This window comes from Lactuca serriola, chromosome 3 (assembly GCF_051521515.1).
Source record: "Lactuca serriola cultivar US96UC23 chromosome 3, Lser_US96UC23_V15, whole genome shotgun sequence".
Taxonomy (NCBI): Eukaryota; Viridiplantae; Streptophyta; class Magnoliopsida; order Asterales; family Asteraceae; genus Lactuca; species Lactuca serriola.
The window spans coordinates 57,897,206-57,911,842 of NC_136410.1; the positions used below are offsets into that span (position 1 = coordinate 57,897,206).

Consider the following 14,637-nt stretch of genomic DNA (forward strand, 5'->3'; position numbering starts at 1 on the left):
AGGGCACGATGACAGGTGGACGATGTCCGTGTAAGGTAACTTGTTGGTTGTTAAAGCGGAAGGATAAAGAGGGAACCGAGAAGTCCGCTGTAATGAGGCCCAAAGAGCGGAGCCAAGCATATCCTAAAATCAGTTCACATCCGGTGAAGGCGAAAAGAAAAAGTGGTACAGGGAATAAGTTTCCATCCAAGGTGACGGGAATGCGAGGGCAATACCCGTGGCAATGTAGTGGTTCACCGTTTCCGACAAGAACAGGGAACGGGGGCGTTGGTTGGATTGTTAAGTTGATCAAGGAAGCAACGTGTGATTGAATTAGGTTGTGGGTATTGCCGGAGTCGACCATGATGCTAATCGGGCGGTCCTTAATAAGACCGGTGAGTTTCATAGAGGTGGCGGTAGTCATCCCAAAGAAAACTGCTGGTGATATAGAAAGAAAATGTGGATCATCCGGATTCTCAGTGAGCATTGGTAACGTGGAGTTTGTTGTAAGGTCAGGTGTGTTGTCCACAATGAGTAAAAATTACGGAGGGTTACAACGGTGCCCCGGTGTGTAGCGTTCGAGGCAGCTAAAACAGAGACCGACAACGTGTCGTTGTTGCAGTTGATCCGGTGACAGGCGAGCAGTGGGTAGTGGTGCAGAAGCAGCTGGTACGATAGAAGTGATAGTGGCAGAGGCAGGTACCAAAGCGGAGGAGCTGATGGTGGGGGTCGGCAAAAGAGCTGGTGGTGGAAGGGACATTGTGTGGTTGAGAGCAGCGGAAGAAGTAGCAACAGTGAGTTTTTCTTCCAAGAGCTTTGCTAAGCCTACTGCTTGGGTGAAGGAAGTAGGTTTAAGGATGGCTAACTCATTCTGGATAGTGGGTCGTAAACCAGAAATAAAACAATTAAGCAATGCGTCCGGTTGCAAACCAACAACCATATTGCTTAACCGTTCGAAATTCGCGACATACTCGGTGACCGTGGTAGTTTGTTGAAGTTTGAACAAGGCGGCTTGGTGGTTCTCAAAGGATGATAGGCCAAAGCGTAGTTCGAGAGCACGGGAAAACTCAGGCCATGAAGTGAAAAGGTTGTTGTTGGCTAAGTATTTGTACCAACTCAGGGCCTCACCGGTAAAGTAAAATTGAGCCAAGGAGAGACGTTGGGTGGGTTGGATGGAATAATAGTCAAAGTAATTGGTGGCTTGAAACAACCAATCGAGAGGATTAGAACCGTCAAATGTAGGGAGATGGATTTTCGGTGGCCGAGGGTTGTGATTGAACGGCGGTGGCGGTGGCGGTGGCTGGTTGGTGTGTTGAGTTGTCATGATGTTGATCAGATTTGCAACGTTTGTGGTGAGGGTGTCAAGTCGGGTATTGGTGGCAGTGGCAAGATGGAGAAGAGCTTGAATGTGGTCTGGTGGATTAGTAGCTGGTTGGTGATCTGGTTTAGGAGGTATGTCAGTTGCAGTATCTTTCCGGGGAGGCATGGTGGGGAGATTGAGAATGAAAGCACCAAATTGATAGGACCCTTAAGTGGGTTAACCTCCAAGAAGATAGAAATAAGAAGAAACACAGGTTCGGAACAATTTTCTCTGCTATCTTTTTTTCACTAACAAAAGATTACAACTTATATAATGACTAACAACTGACTCTCAACAATAACTAAATGACCATGCATGCACTTAATCTAAACGTGGCTTCTACACAGGAGCACTAACTCCATTATTTGACACATGAGGAAAGACCGGGTCTCCCTCCTAGAATGATGCAGACGTGAAAGACACTTTATGTTGCTTTTTGGGTTGCTCAAGTTGATCCTTCATTGGATTGGAAGGTTGGCCCAGTTGTGGTCAATGGGTCTTCTGTGGCTTGTGGTCTAGGATTGTATCAATGAACCCACAACATATTCACATGTTGTGAAACATGCTGAATGGCAGGCTGCAATGATGAACGAGTGGGAAGCAATTGAAAAAAAACGTACCTGGGAACTCACCGACCTACCGACCGGTCACAAGCCGACTGGATTGAAGTGGGTATTTAAGCTAAAAAGGGATTAGGAGGGTAATGTGATCAAGCATAAAGCCTGACTTGTCGTGAAAGTATATGTTCAAAAACACGGTGTCGATTTTGAAGAAGTGTTCGCTCCCGTTGCTCGCATGGAAACAATCAGGTTATTGCTTGCACTTGCAGCATCGAGAGGGTGGGAGGTTCATCACCTTGATGTGAAATCAGCCTTCCTTAATGGGGAGCTCCAGGAAAAAGTTTATGTAACCCAACCTGAAGGGTTTGTGAAGGAAAATTAAACTTCAAAGGTGTACAGGTTATTCAAGGCGTTGTATGGCCTTCGCCAACCCCCAAGAGCTTGGAACACTCGACTAGTCAAGAGCTTAAAAACTCTTGGTTTTAGTCATTGCCCAGTGGAGCATGCGGTGTACTCCAAACATATTGGTGATGATGTCTTGATTATCGGCATTTATGTCGATGACATGATAATAACAGGTACCGATGCTGGTGAAATTGGAAAGCTTAAAAAACAGATATAAAGTCAATTTGAAATGATTGGTCTGGGGCCTCTTTCATATTACCTGGGTATTGAATTAAAACATGAGAACGGATGCATTTCATTGAGCCAATCCACTTATGCAAAGAAACTACTAGAGAAGGCTGGAATGGCATATTGTAATCCCACCAAAATACCAATGCAACAGAAGCTGCAGCTTAGCAAACATGGTGAGGGAAAACCCATAAACCCAACCATGTTTAAAAGTATTGTTGGCAGTTTACGGTATCTCCTTCACACCCGACCCAATCTCGCATATGCTGTTGGGATTGTGAGCACGTACATATAGCAACCCACAACCCAACATTATCAGGCCGTGAAGCATATTTTGCGATATGTGAAGGGATCTATTCATTCTGGTCTTAGATATTCACAACAAGAAGGTGTGGCATTGACAGGCTTTACACCGATAGTAGTTTGCAAGGAGACATCCATGATCGAAAGAGTACAAGTGGAATGGCATTCTACCTCAACAACAATCTGATTTCATGGTGCTCACAAAAGCAGAAAAGTTTTGCACTCTCGTCATATGAATCAGAGTTCATCACAGCTACAGCTGCAGCATGTCAAAGTGTTTGGTTACGGGCACTACTCAGTCATCTAACCAAACGTCAAGTTGGCCCAGTTGTTCTTTATGTAGAAAACAAATCTGCGATTTCATTGTTGAAAAACCCCGTTTTTGACGGGAGAAGCAAGCACATTGAAGCACGGTTCCATTTCATACGTGAATGTGTGGAGGAAGGAAAGATCATCGTGAAGTATGTCAGGTCTAAAGAACAACGTGCAGATGTCTTAACAAAAGCAATGGCAAGGGTCAAATTCAATGAAATGAAGGAACTTTTGGGAGTCAAAGATGTTGGAAATGCAACTTCGGATTAAGGGGGAGCATGTTGGACTATAATCCAAACATGCAATAGAAGACTTGGTCATTTACTTTTCCTAGTCTGTTGGTTTTATTTGATTTAGTCATCAGTATTTTTAGGAGTCAATAAGTAACCCGTTGGTTATTGAAATAGTGGTAGCGGTGGTCCTAGTTTATTGGAAGTCTTTTATTATTGGAAAAATGACTTAAAAGCCCAACGAAATTTCTAAACCATTCAAAAAACCCCAGTCATGTTTTGTTTGTTCAAAAAAACCCAACGAACTTAACCTTTTGTCTAAAAAGTCCAACAAAGTTCCAAACCGTTCAGAAAATTCCAATTTTGTTTTGTTTAAGTTCGTTGGGTTTTTTTTTGAACAGTCAAAACATGATTGGAGTTTTTTAAACGTTTTGGAAACTTCATTGGTCTAACAAGTCATTTTATCGATACGGTAATAAGCCACGTCGTCTGTTTCTCTTATTTGACTTTCAGGAAAGTCTAACTTAGTTGGGCTTTTTAGACAATATGTTAAGTTTGTTGGGTTTTTTTGAACAAACAAAACATTATTGGGGTTTTTTGAACGGTTTGGAAACTTCGTTGGGCTTTTAAGTCATTTTCCCTTTATTATTTAAAGAGTTGTATGTTGCAGTCTTTTTATCAGTTGAATACAGGAGAAAATTGCCCCAAAATACCCTTGCAATTAATCCCCTGTTCTATTCTGTTCTTCCTTTCTTTTCACAGCAATCACAACACCTGTTTTGCTTACAGAGACAACAGGATATGAGTATAGTATGCTATTAATAAGCTAAAATCAAGAGTTGTTACCTTGTACACAGGCCCAAATCCCCCTTGTCCAAGTTTATTTGAAAGCGAAAAATTCTCTGTGGCAGATAGTATGGTATTAAAATTAATGAAAGGTACATCAATGCATTTCCTGTCTTCTGCACTCAATATCCCTGGATCTGCTAGATTTCTAACATTTCTTCCATTGTCTTGAAACTGCAAATCTAAATAATCTCGGTTCATGTCTCTACTTCCTGAGTTAGTCAAATACATTAACTAAAAGTTAAATAAAGAAGACAAAGCATGCTACAATCGTTTCAAGATAGAACGATTATTATATTCTAGAAAAAAACAAAATGGGGTTAAAGAGAAACAAGTAAAGCATTAACCTACCTTGTCTTTTCACCCTTCTGTAGAATATAATGCCAATGCTGCAGAGAAGCACAAGACCGAAAAATCCTGAAACGATTCCTGGGATGAAAAAGATAGATTTTTTTTAATGCTATATATTCTGCAGAGGTAAAAAGACAAGAAAACTGGAAATTACAATTAAAACAAGTAAAGATTACCTGCTACTAGCACTTTGGTATTGATTTTTTTCAGTAATGTTAGCAAGATCGGACGAAGAAACTTTGATGTTGAATGGAATTGTCAGACTATTAGAATCTTCTAAAACAAAGAAACTTGATATATTATTCAAGATCTCACTATTCAAAAGTAGACATTTATTGGAGATAACATCATATACATCACAACTGCAGTCATCCGAGCAAGATCTTTTGCATGCTGGTTCATCCAATTCCAGACTTTCATTTTCAAGATATGTGGGAAGATAATTGAGAGGGACATAACCTACAACAAACCCAGGTTTTTGTTCTCTAATATGTGGGAAGATAATTGAGAGGGACATAACCTACAACAAACCCAGGTTTTTGTTCTCTAACCCTATAGCTGAAGTCTGTTTTTCTCACACACCCACCAGAGAAATCACTCAAATTCCAATCAATCTCTGATCTTGGCTCAAAAACAGTCAAACAATTACAGATTAATGGAAATTCAGTCTGCCTGCAACTACCGAAAGCCCCACATAAAGCATAGATCATACATACTTATCTAGGTTGAGACCAAAAGAAAGCCCATTCCGTAGTAGTTTCTATATATGCATGCTGCTGAAACTGCCATGAGACATCTATGATGAATCTAGAAGTAAGTGTAGAATTATACATAGAAAATGTAAAATAACTCTCATTTTCATTGTCAATGTGGCTGAAGTTATTGACATTGTTTGATCTCATTTCAGGCATGGAGCTAAATATTTTACCATCCCAAGATCCACTAGCCAGATACACCTGAGATCTATTCCACAAAAGTAGATACTGATTCTCAGTTTGGTCGATCTCTACAGAAAAAAGACCACTTGCAGGATCTTCTATACTTTTCTATGAAGTAATAATCTGCTTCATATTCGTCCTCTTGTTGTATCCCAACTTACCACCAGGCAAGAAAGTATGGGTTGGATGATCAAAACTTTGCCAAATTGGTGTGATTAAAGTTGAACTTAAATTATATCTCAAAACTAAATTACCATCATCAAGAAGATCACCCATGCAGAAGTTGTGGGTGTAGGTGTTGGGTGTTCGGGTTGGAAAACTCTTCTATTAAACACTAAAATAGAATTACAATAGGAGGAGCAACACTCACACTCAACTATTACAAAAAAACCAACCCTCTCACTAACACTCTCACTCTAAGTGTTATACTATATGTTTCTTTGTGTTTGGGATGCTTACAACTGAAGAATGAAGTCTCTATTTATAGTCTTGGCAGCCACCATTGTAGTTGCCTTCATTAACTGTGTTCATGGGTTGGAAGACTTTGCCACCCTAGGTCTCATTTTGTCAACAAAAGTGGCTACCGTAGCTTTAGAGGCTTTGGAGGCTGGAACACAACATTGGGCTTATATTTGTAGACCAAATTTGGGTGTTTGACTCATTTAAGAGCACTAAGTTAGCATTGACAATTTGTAATTTAGAAGAGAATGCATCCGAGATGGGTGTCTCTCTATTTGCTACCCAGACTATGGTTCTTGTTTTGACTTTCTTGTACCAAATTCCTATGTAATAGTTTTGAGACTCACCTGGTTTAAAGAAACCTAATTCAAAATTTTCAGCAAGAGAGATAAGGGTCTGGTTTCCAGAGAGAGATTTATTCACAAATAAAGTATCAGCTCCAGATGAGAGAGAAGGAATGAAAAAGAAATAGAAAAAGAACTGACAAGATATTGGAATCATGCTTTATTATTCTCAGCTTTTGTATATGTTGATTCCCACAAATTATGAGCGACACATTTTAATGAGTTATAAGAAGATAATATAGAATATCAACCAAACACTAGTTAACGAAAATTCAATCCTGGATTTTTTTCGTTTTCAATCCCTTTATTTTCTTACTTTGACCCATGCACAGGCTGTTCCCACATATGTACTGTGAACTAGGGGTGAGCAAAAACCGAACCGACTAAAGAAAAACCGACAAAACCGTAATAAACCGCAACCGAAAAACCGAAACCGATGCAAAAACCAATGGTGCGGATTTAATTTTTGCAAAAACCGAAGGTCAACGGTGCGGTGCGGTTTCTATCCTAAAAACCGGTCCACCAAAACCGAACCGCACCGCAAGTGTGTATAATAATAAATCAATTAATGTATATTATATACATGCTATTTAAAATAGTTATAAACGATAATATATTTATTATATGTTTATTTTGTGTTTGTATAAGACTATATGAGGTGCAAAAGAAATGTTCTATTGTTAGCCAAACGTACTAATTGATTACATGTAATAAGCTTGTAACAAATTAAGTCAAAATCAACCAACCTTCAATTATTAATTAGTTTGTGAGAGTGGTCACAAGTTGTATTTTAAGCGACTTACAATTTTTGATTATGTAATTTTGTTTTGAGCTAAAAATAAATGTATTAAAAAAAACAGCACAATATAAGCTTATATGCACATGTTTTTCAGTTCTTACAGTTTAAAAAAACCGCACCAAAAAACATAAAAAAACTGCATCAAATTCTTAACACGGTTTAAAAACCGAAACCGTACCGATACAAACCGAAACCGCATTTAAAAACCGAAAAACCGAACCATTGCAAAACCGCACCCAACGGTTTTAAGAATGCAAAAACCGCACCATGCTCACCCCTACTGTGAACACCACAATTAGACAAAAATTCAAGATCTATAAGAAGATAAAAGAATATCAGCCAAGCAATCATTAAAGAAAATTCAATATTAAAATTGTCGTTTTCAATCTCTCTAACTTTCTTTCTTTCACCTGGTTTTCATTTTCATAAAAATAAAAATCATCAAAAACATGAATTAATACAGCCACAGAGAGGGGGTTCAGGCTTTGTGAAAGATCAAGCATCCTGCTCCTTATTTCTGGTATTTCATCCATCTCTGCACAAGTGATTGTTACATGGAAATGTTATTACAGAAGTATACAATCAACAAAACTAAATGAAATAAAACAAATGAAATTCAAATATATATATATATATATATATATATATATATATATATATACACACACACACTACTAAAAAAAAGCGCCTTTTCCGAGGGACAAGTTCCTTGGAAATCCCTAACAAAACGGGTTTTCCGAGGAAAATATGTGCGTAGGTAAAAGGCTCCTAGGAAATGTTTTGTGAGGAATTTCCGAGGAAATTTATGAGGCATTTCCAAGGAGAGCTCTTTTGTTGGAAGTCCCGAGAATTTTCCTACATACTAATTTTGTTGTTATTTCCGAGGAATTTCCTAGGAAAAATATATTTCCAAGGATTTTCCTAGTACAATCCTTTTCCGAGGAATTTCCTAGGAATATATTTCCGAGGAATTTCCTACTACAATACTTTTCAGAGAAATTTCCTAGGAAGTATTTGTTTTGACAGTTTTCACGATAGTTTTTAGTGACACTATTAGAATAAATTTTCCTAGGAATTTCCAAGTAAATCTAATTTTTTTTATAAAAAAAATCAAAATAAACACAAACAAAACCAGATTCTTTTCTTGTCCAAAATGTAGAAAAAAAATCTAATACAAATGACCTGATTATGTTTGAAGTTTATGTACAAACACAATAAACATAAATCCAAAATATTCTTCATTACAACATAACTTCTAAACAGAGGTTTAAAAACAAACATAATATAAATGTTGAAACACAAAAATAAGATAATGGTTTTAAAAGGTACTAGCTAGTGTTTACAACAATAATATAAGGATCATTAGGTAGATTGCAAGTTTGTTGCATGGACCAGCCTTGATGTTGGTATAAGTTACGGAACAGCTCCACCAAGAAGTCTATTGCCCTTCAAAACCAAAAAAGAGTTGAAATGGAATGGAATTGGAAAAAAGAGTTGAAATGGAATGGAATTGGATTCCATTCCTTTGTACATTCCTGTTTGGTGGATGTGGAATGTAAATAAAGACAAATGATACCTTGTCAACTAAAGAAGACCATTGATGCAACTTGATGAATTTGTTGTAGTATTTGTTTCAACTTCAGCTTGTACCTGAGCATATTATAAACAGTTGAATGTTAAAAATGACTATTTTACCCTTTAGTATCCTATGATTCTTTTCTCCCATATTTTTTGATCAATTCATTACTAACAACCAACACTACACACTCTTTTGAGCATCTTTCCTGCAAAATTTATTCCTGGATGCTATAAGAAAACACACCTTAAAGAGGTAATTTTTACATTTGCGTAAACTATATACAGAAAACTAGATGGATTAAGTTTTGACTGACATCTATACCAATAACACTTCAAGCATAAAGGCAATCCATCCCTTGCTTGGTTGCTGCAACATAAATGGTAGCTTAAGTCATTTACTACCAAATCATTCCTTGATTTATTTTTTACGGCCCATCAGGCAACCAAACTGCTTCAGGTAGTTGATTTTCTATGGGGTTAGAGGTTCTCTATTTCAACTACATTGAAACTACAAGACAAACCGAAATAAATCAAACTCTTAATTCCCCCCAAATAACATTTCCATACTTAGACAATAAGATAAATGAATATATGAGCTTACAGACCTTACACTGCATCAACTACAAAAGAAAAAAAGAACAAAAAAAAAATCAAAGACCCCAATAAAGTGTTAATGATCATCTCATAAGTGTTTACATATATAATCTCCAAAAGTGGGAATTGATTTTCTGATTCATGTAGTAATCGATTGCTCAAACCTACCGACAGTAAGAAGATGCAGAAAATTGAAGAAGGAAAAGAAGATGCAGAAAATTAAAGGACTTTACCTTCCATGAGGTCCGACAATTCTTAGAGGCGATGATTCCAGTTCAATGCGAAGGAAATATTGGTCAAAATTGAAAACAAAAACCACAAGAGCAAGAGCTGCCTGTATTATATGCAGATGGAGGCGACAAGGGCGTTGGCGGACGGAGGCGTCGAGGCGGTGACACGCAGAAAGACGAAGTCACATAAGAAGAGACTGGAGAACGGACTCGCTACCCGGACATTGGGGGGAACTGAAAATGGTTGAATTTTCTGGGGGTAAGCCTAAAACCGGGAAAAGAAAGCATTTGGGGGGAACTGAAAATGGTTGAATTTTTTAGGATGCTATATTTAGGATATAAATTTTTCAAAAAATTTAGGCGTTTCCTAGGAAAGTCCTCGGAAATACCGAGAAAATACCAAGGAAATCGAAACATTTGTTTATAAATATCTTTACAAACATTTTTATAATATTATTATGAACTTTGATTGAAATTATTATCGCAAACACTTTTTAGAATTTTATCAATAGATTTAATTAAAATTATTTACATGGTTATTTAAAATATTATTTTTCAGGGCTTAAGCACCCTTTTTCGTTTATTTAAACTAGATTCGTTACCCCCGCTTCGCGGGGGGCAGGGGGATCGGTTGTAATTTGTCTATAGCGTATGTCGTGCTTCGTTAATGGAGCGGATGACTATATAATGGAACTGGTTTAAAACATGTTATTCAATAGAAACAGTGAGAAAACATAAAAATTTGCATCCTAACTGACTACGTACGTACACAAGCAAAAGATGAAAAAGACGGATAATATTTAAAAAAGAACGTTGAAATAGAGTATTTCTCCCTATGCATCATGTTTGATAATTTGGTACATCTCCTGATACGCTTTCTTGAGTTTCTTGTCTAGTAGTATGGACAGACGTACTGTTGGATGTTCATAGCAATTGATTGCAAATTGAATGGGATTTGGCATGCAAGGTTGTTTGTAGAATCACAACTTCTGGAATGTTGGCCGGAGACCTGCATAGAACAATAGTTCGTTAAAAAATAAGGGTTCTCTTGGCGGTCAAATAAATTAATCTGGAAAGGCAGTCATTTTCGCTTCTTGTTGGTTGTCATCAAGTTTCTTTCAATATCAATTGCTTTAGTTTTCAAGACTAAAATGATGTAGAAGTCAATTAAAAAGGTCAAATAAAATAAGAAACATCATTATTTCTCCATTTTTGACCCTATGTTTGTTTACTTCTAAAATTTTGCAAATAAACTTTTTTTTGTAAGTTTGGACGCAATGTTATTTCGACTATATGTTAGATTTTGGTATATCTTCATTACAAAGCTTGTAGATAATATAATTTGAGTGATTTGCATAATAAAAGGCAGCAATAAGAAATCCTTACTGTTGTGGAGAGAAAAAAAATCATTCCAGATCTTTATCTTCCTCTGTATAAAAAATAAAACCTAATCAGTTTGCAATAGACACATTACAACGTATTCCCTTGAAACGCATAAGTAAAAATAAAATGGCAAGAGTTGGATGAAAATGGTGTAACTAAAATAGAAAATTTATTAACAATTTAACCGATAAAAGTATAAAAAGATAAAATAAGTTTCAAATTACATTAAATATATGAATATCTACCAAAATTTTTATACATTATTTCGGAATTTAAGGAAAGGGGTTATTCCATCATATTCAGTTATTCAATCAGAGTGTTGGGTCCACAAAAGGTGGTGTAAAGAGCCCGTGTTCAAACTCAAATGCAACTTCTGCCACAGCCAAAGCAACAGTAACCTGGATACATAATGAATTGTCCATTAGAACAATAATACATTCTCAAATAAAATTTAAGTTTAAACTATAATGGTGTAGTAAGGAAACATGATATAAATAATAAAGCAATCTAGAAAATTAGAATGTTGTAATGAGAAGAAATGAAAGTAGCAACATACTTGAAGTAGCAAACTTTGTGCCTTACTGAAGCTCAGAAACACAATAGATCCGATCATCCATGTTTTTATCACCCCTCTTTCTCCTAGAATAAGAGGCATAAGTAAGAAATTTACATATAGACAAAAGTTAGAAAATTCCAATATTTTATACCTTATTGAAACCAAAATATTTTATACCTTATTGATATAATAATCGATGCACAGTCACCATGGTGTAAGGTGATTCGCCACATGAATCCACCAGGAACGTTGCAACCATTGGGTAAGGGTACATCCTCCCATGTGGGATCATCTATTACTCATTAATTAATTGTTAATATGACTGAAATATTATAAAAAAAACATGGAGCAGGTTGAGATTATAATTAAAACATGTTGCTGCATAAGAGGAACATGCCGATGTACCAATAACACATCATGCATCGATTTGCATTACTTTCAGATCAGATTAGTTTGCTACTAAAACTACTTTGAATGCAATTTAATTATGTGGACGTGATTATGGATGTAAACATATATAGAAAGCAATGAAACAGGTGAGTTTCCCAAAATCTAATTTCAGTACATGCACTAACTTTAAGTGTTTTGTTAAAAATGAATAATTACTATGATTCTTGTTAATAACTTATACTTAACATAATAAATATTTATTAAAAAAAGGTGGCATACAACATATCTTCGTTCACTTACCAAACCCAATTCATATCAAATATTTTACTCATTTTGATTCAATATTCAACATAGCTAAGTTTACCAAAAGTTATAAGCGACAAACAATCTGATTTTCTTTTTGGTCTAAAGTTGTGTGTTATATCTTCTTTATTTTTATAAGTTCCTCACTTTGTAAGATGGCTTGTAAGAGCAATTGAAGAAAGTCAGATTAAGCAACAAAGTCACAGATACTTGTGCTAAATTCATAGATATTTGTGCATCTTTTGAATACAGAGCATAGACAATACCATGTATGATATATGGCCATGTGTCCCGCAAAATGATAAACCTGAATAACATGGTTCATAGATATTTGTGCATCTTTTACAGTGCTAAATGCTAAAGAATCAAAAACGGATGAAGATTAACCTGAATAACATGGTTCCTGAAGCTGACATTCTCTGTCTCCTTTCTGGCTCTATACTGGACATAGAGAACACTGAAGAGCAGTCCAGCTTCCAAGACCAAGGAGTCCATAAAAGACTTGAAAGATGACTCCTAAAAGCATACCCAATTGAGAGAATGAGTATGGGAGTTCAACAACACTTGTGCTACCTGAAAGCACAAAACGATAAACAAAAATGACTTGATTTTTTTATGAAAAAAGAGAGGATATATAACTACAGGGTGTAGAGGGTGATATGGTAAATTACCTGGTTTGAAACACAACTGAACCGACCATTATAAGCAGAACCACCATGCCAAAGAAAGTTCTTGACGGCAGACACTGACTGATCTACCCCTACCTGCCCCTCTCCTTGTTCTTGCTCATTTGAACCCTTCATTTCCCCGGGAACTATCGCTCCTTCAGCTTGCTTATTAGGAACCATTTTTGCTCTGTTTTCTTACGTTTACAGAAGTCTTTCCAGTTGTTAAAGAGATCTGAAACTGAAAACACAACACTCCATAAGAAGCGCTTAAAAACTTCTCTATCATTGCCTTTATTTCGGTTTGATGACAGGAACTATCATGAATCAATGCAGGTAATTAAAATAATAAAGTAACGGAAGCTACACATAGGTATATATACTTTCACATGAAACATATCCATAAATTTAAAAAAAAAATGATCGATTATGTGTTACCACTTTCAACTTGATACAACCAATTTAAACAACTTATGCTCCAAAAGTGAACTGTTAACCCTAGGCGGAACCCTAACTATATACAGAAAGACAATCGAAAACGAACCTGGGCAAAATCACGCTGGTGACCCGGATTGTGGTGGGATTCGGTGACATTGCTTCTTCGTGCTTCCCTATCAGTCGCGACCAACCTCTGGACCTCGCTCATTCTTTTCCACTCCAAAGTCAAAAGAAAAGAAGATTCGGTGACATTGCTTCTTCGTGCTTCCCTATCAGTCGAGACCGACTCCCGCCAATGCCAACATCGAATGGAATCTAAAGCAAATGGAGTGAGAGGCATACGAAGAGGGTCTTCAGGCCGTGAATCGGTTAACACGATGAACGATTGTCGTATTAAACATACGCCATGAACAGTGGGAGTCGGAGGTTTGGTGGTGCAATCGATGTTCCAAATGAGAGCTGAGCAGCGCGAACCATCGACAAGACCAAGATGATCGAAGTGTTGATGGAATTTGGAACAAAGATAAAAGCCACACGGTGGAGAAAGAAGATGAGGAAAGAAAGAGAAATATCCTTAGATTGACACGTCCGTTCCATAAAAAAAAGAAACCAACAACCTTCAGCCACGTTGACAAGGATGGGGAAAATTTACAAAATAACCCCTGCAAATCAAACACATCTGCCAGATAATAACAAACAAAAATAGAGGGACGAAAGTTGGATAGATTCTACACGATGCACATAAGAGACAAAATTGAACGGACATGTATTAAAAGAAGGACCAATTTTGCTAAAACTGGTGGATGTTTACTGTAGCTAAGGTCTGAAAACTTTAATATATTGTATAATAATAACACCATTATTAGGATTATTTTTAGTATGTATATATATGTATCAATAATAATAATAATTATAAAAATAATAATTTCATATCTAAATATGTGTTGAAAGATGTAGATTACAGTATAAAATAGTTGGAAAATATTAAATAATATTCATTTTCCTTGGAAATGCGTAGGAACTTCCGAGGGATTTCCTAGGAAAATAATTTCTTTTTACATCTTTCAGGGTTCAAACGCCATTTTTTTAGTTTCTTTTTTTGTACAACTTTGTTACACACATACACACACAAATATAAATATAGAATAAAAATGAATGTTTTGAGTAATAAATTATGAAGGTGCAAGCGCATGCATATATGTATGTATCAAATTTAAATGAATAAGAAAGTATTTAATATATAGCAAAGTTGTATGAAATATGGAACGAAAAAACAACGTTTAAACCCCGACAAAATAAAAAACGACTTTTAGTCCTAGGAAATCTCTTAGAAATACCTATGTATTTCCAGACAAATTTTGTATTGTGTAGGAAGTTCATCGCTAT

General features: G+C 36.4%; 1 protein-coding gene and 1 pseudogene across 7 annotated transcripts; both read right to left on the reverse strand.

Annotated features, from left to right (window-relative positions):
• Positions 1 to 1,111: 1,111 nt before the first annotated feature.
• Positions 1,112 to 6,506, reverse strand: LOC145092363 (G-type lectin S-receptor-like serine/threonine-protein kinase At2g19130; annotated as a pseudogene). The gene is made up of 4 exons (XR_013702499.1): positions 5,095 to 6,506; positions 4,751 to 5,033; positions 4,571 to 4,652; positions 1,112 to 4,435 (listed from the first exon to the last, which is right to left on the reverse strand). The product of XR_013702499.1 is annotated as a G-type lectin S-receptor-like serine/threonine-protein kinase At2g19130 (transcript).
• A 3,698-nt stretch (positions 6,507 to 10,204) lies between these two features.
• Positions 10,205 to 13,817, reverse strand: LOC145092368 (auxin transporter-like protein 2). 6 transcript variants are annotated; one of them, XM_079030296.1, is made up of 8 exons: positions 13,358 to 13,815; positions 12,820 to 13,054; positions 12,536 to 12,664; positions 11,633 to 11,747; positions 11,456 to 11,538; positions 11,159 to 11,297; positions 10,903 to 10,945; positions 10,205 to 10,525 (listed from the first exon to the last, which is right to left on the reverse strand). In XM_079030296.1, exons 2-4 carry the CDS (start codon positions 12,994 to 12,996, stop codon positions 11,634 to 11,636), a joined length of 420 nt encoding a protein of 139 aa, XP_078886422.1. In that variant the 5' UTR covers positions 12,997 to 13,054; positions 13,358 to 13,815; the 3' UTR covers positions 10,205 to 10,525; positions 10,903 to 10,945; positions 11,159 to 11,297; positions 11,456 to 11,538; position 11,633. The 6 variants fall into 6 exon arrangements, 4 of the variants coding, with proteins under 4 accessions (XP_078886422.1, XP_078886424.1, XP_078886425.1 ...); XM_079030298.1 differs by having other exon boundaries at positions 11,145 to 11,297; XR_013702504.1 differs by having other exon boundaries at positions 10,903 to 11,297; positions 12,536 to 12,721; positions 13,358 to 13,814.
• Positions 13,818 to 14,637: the final 820 nt, after the last annotated feature.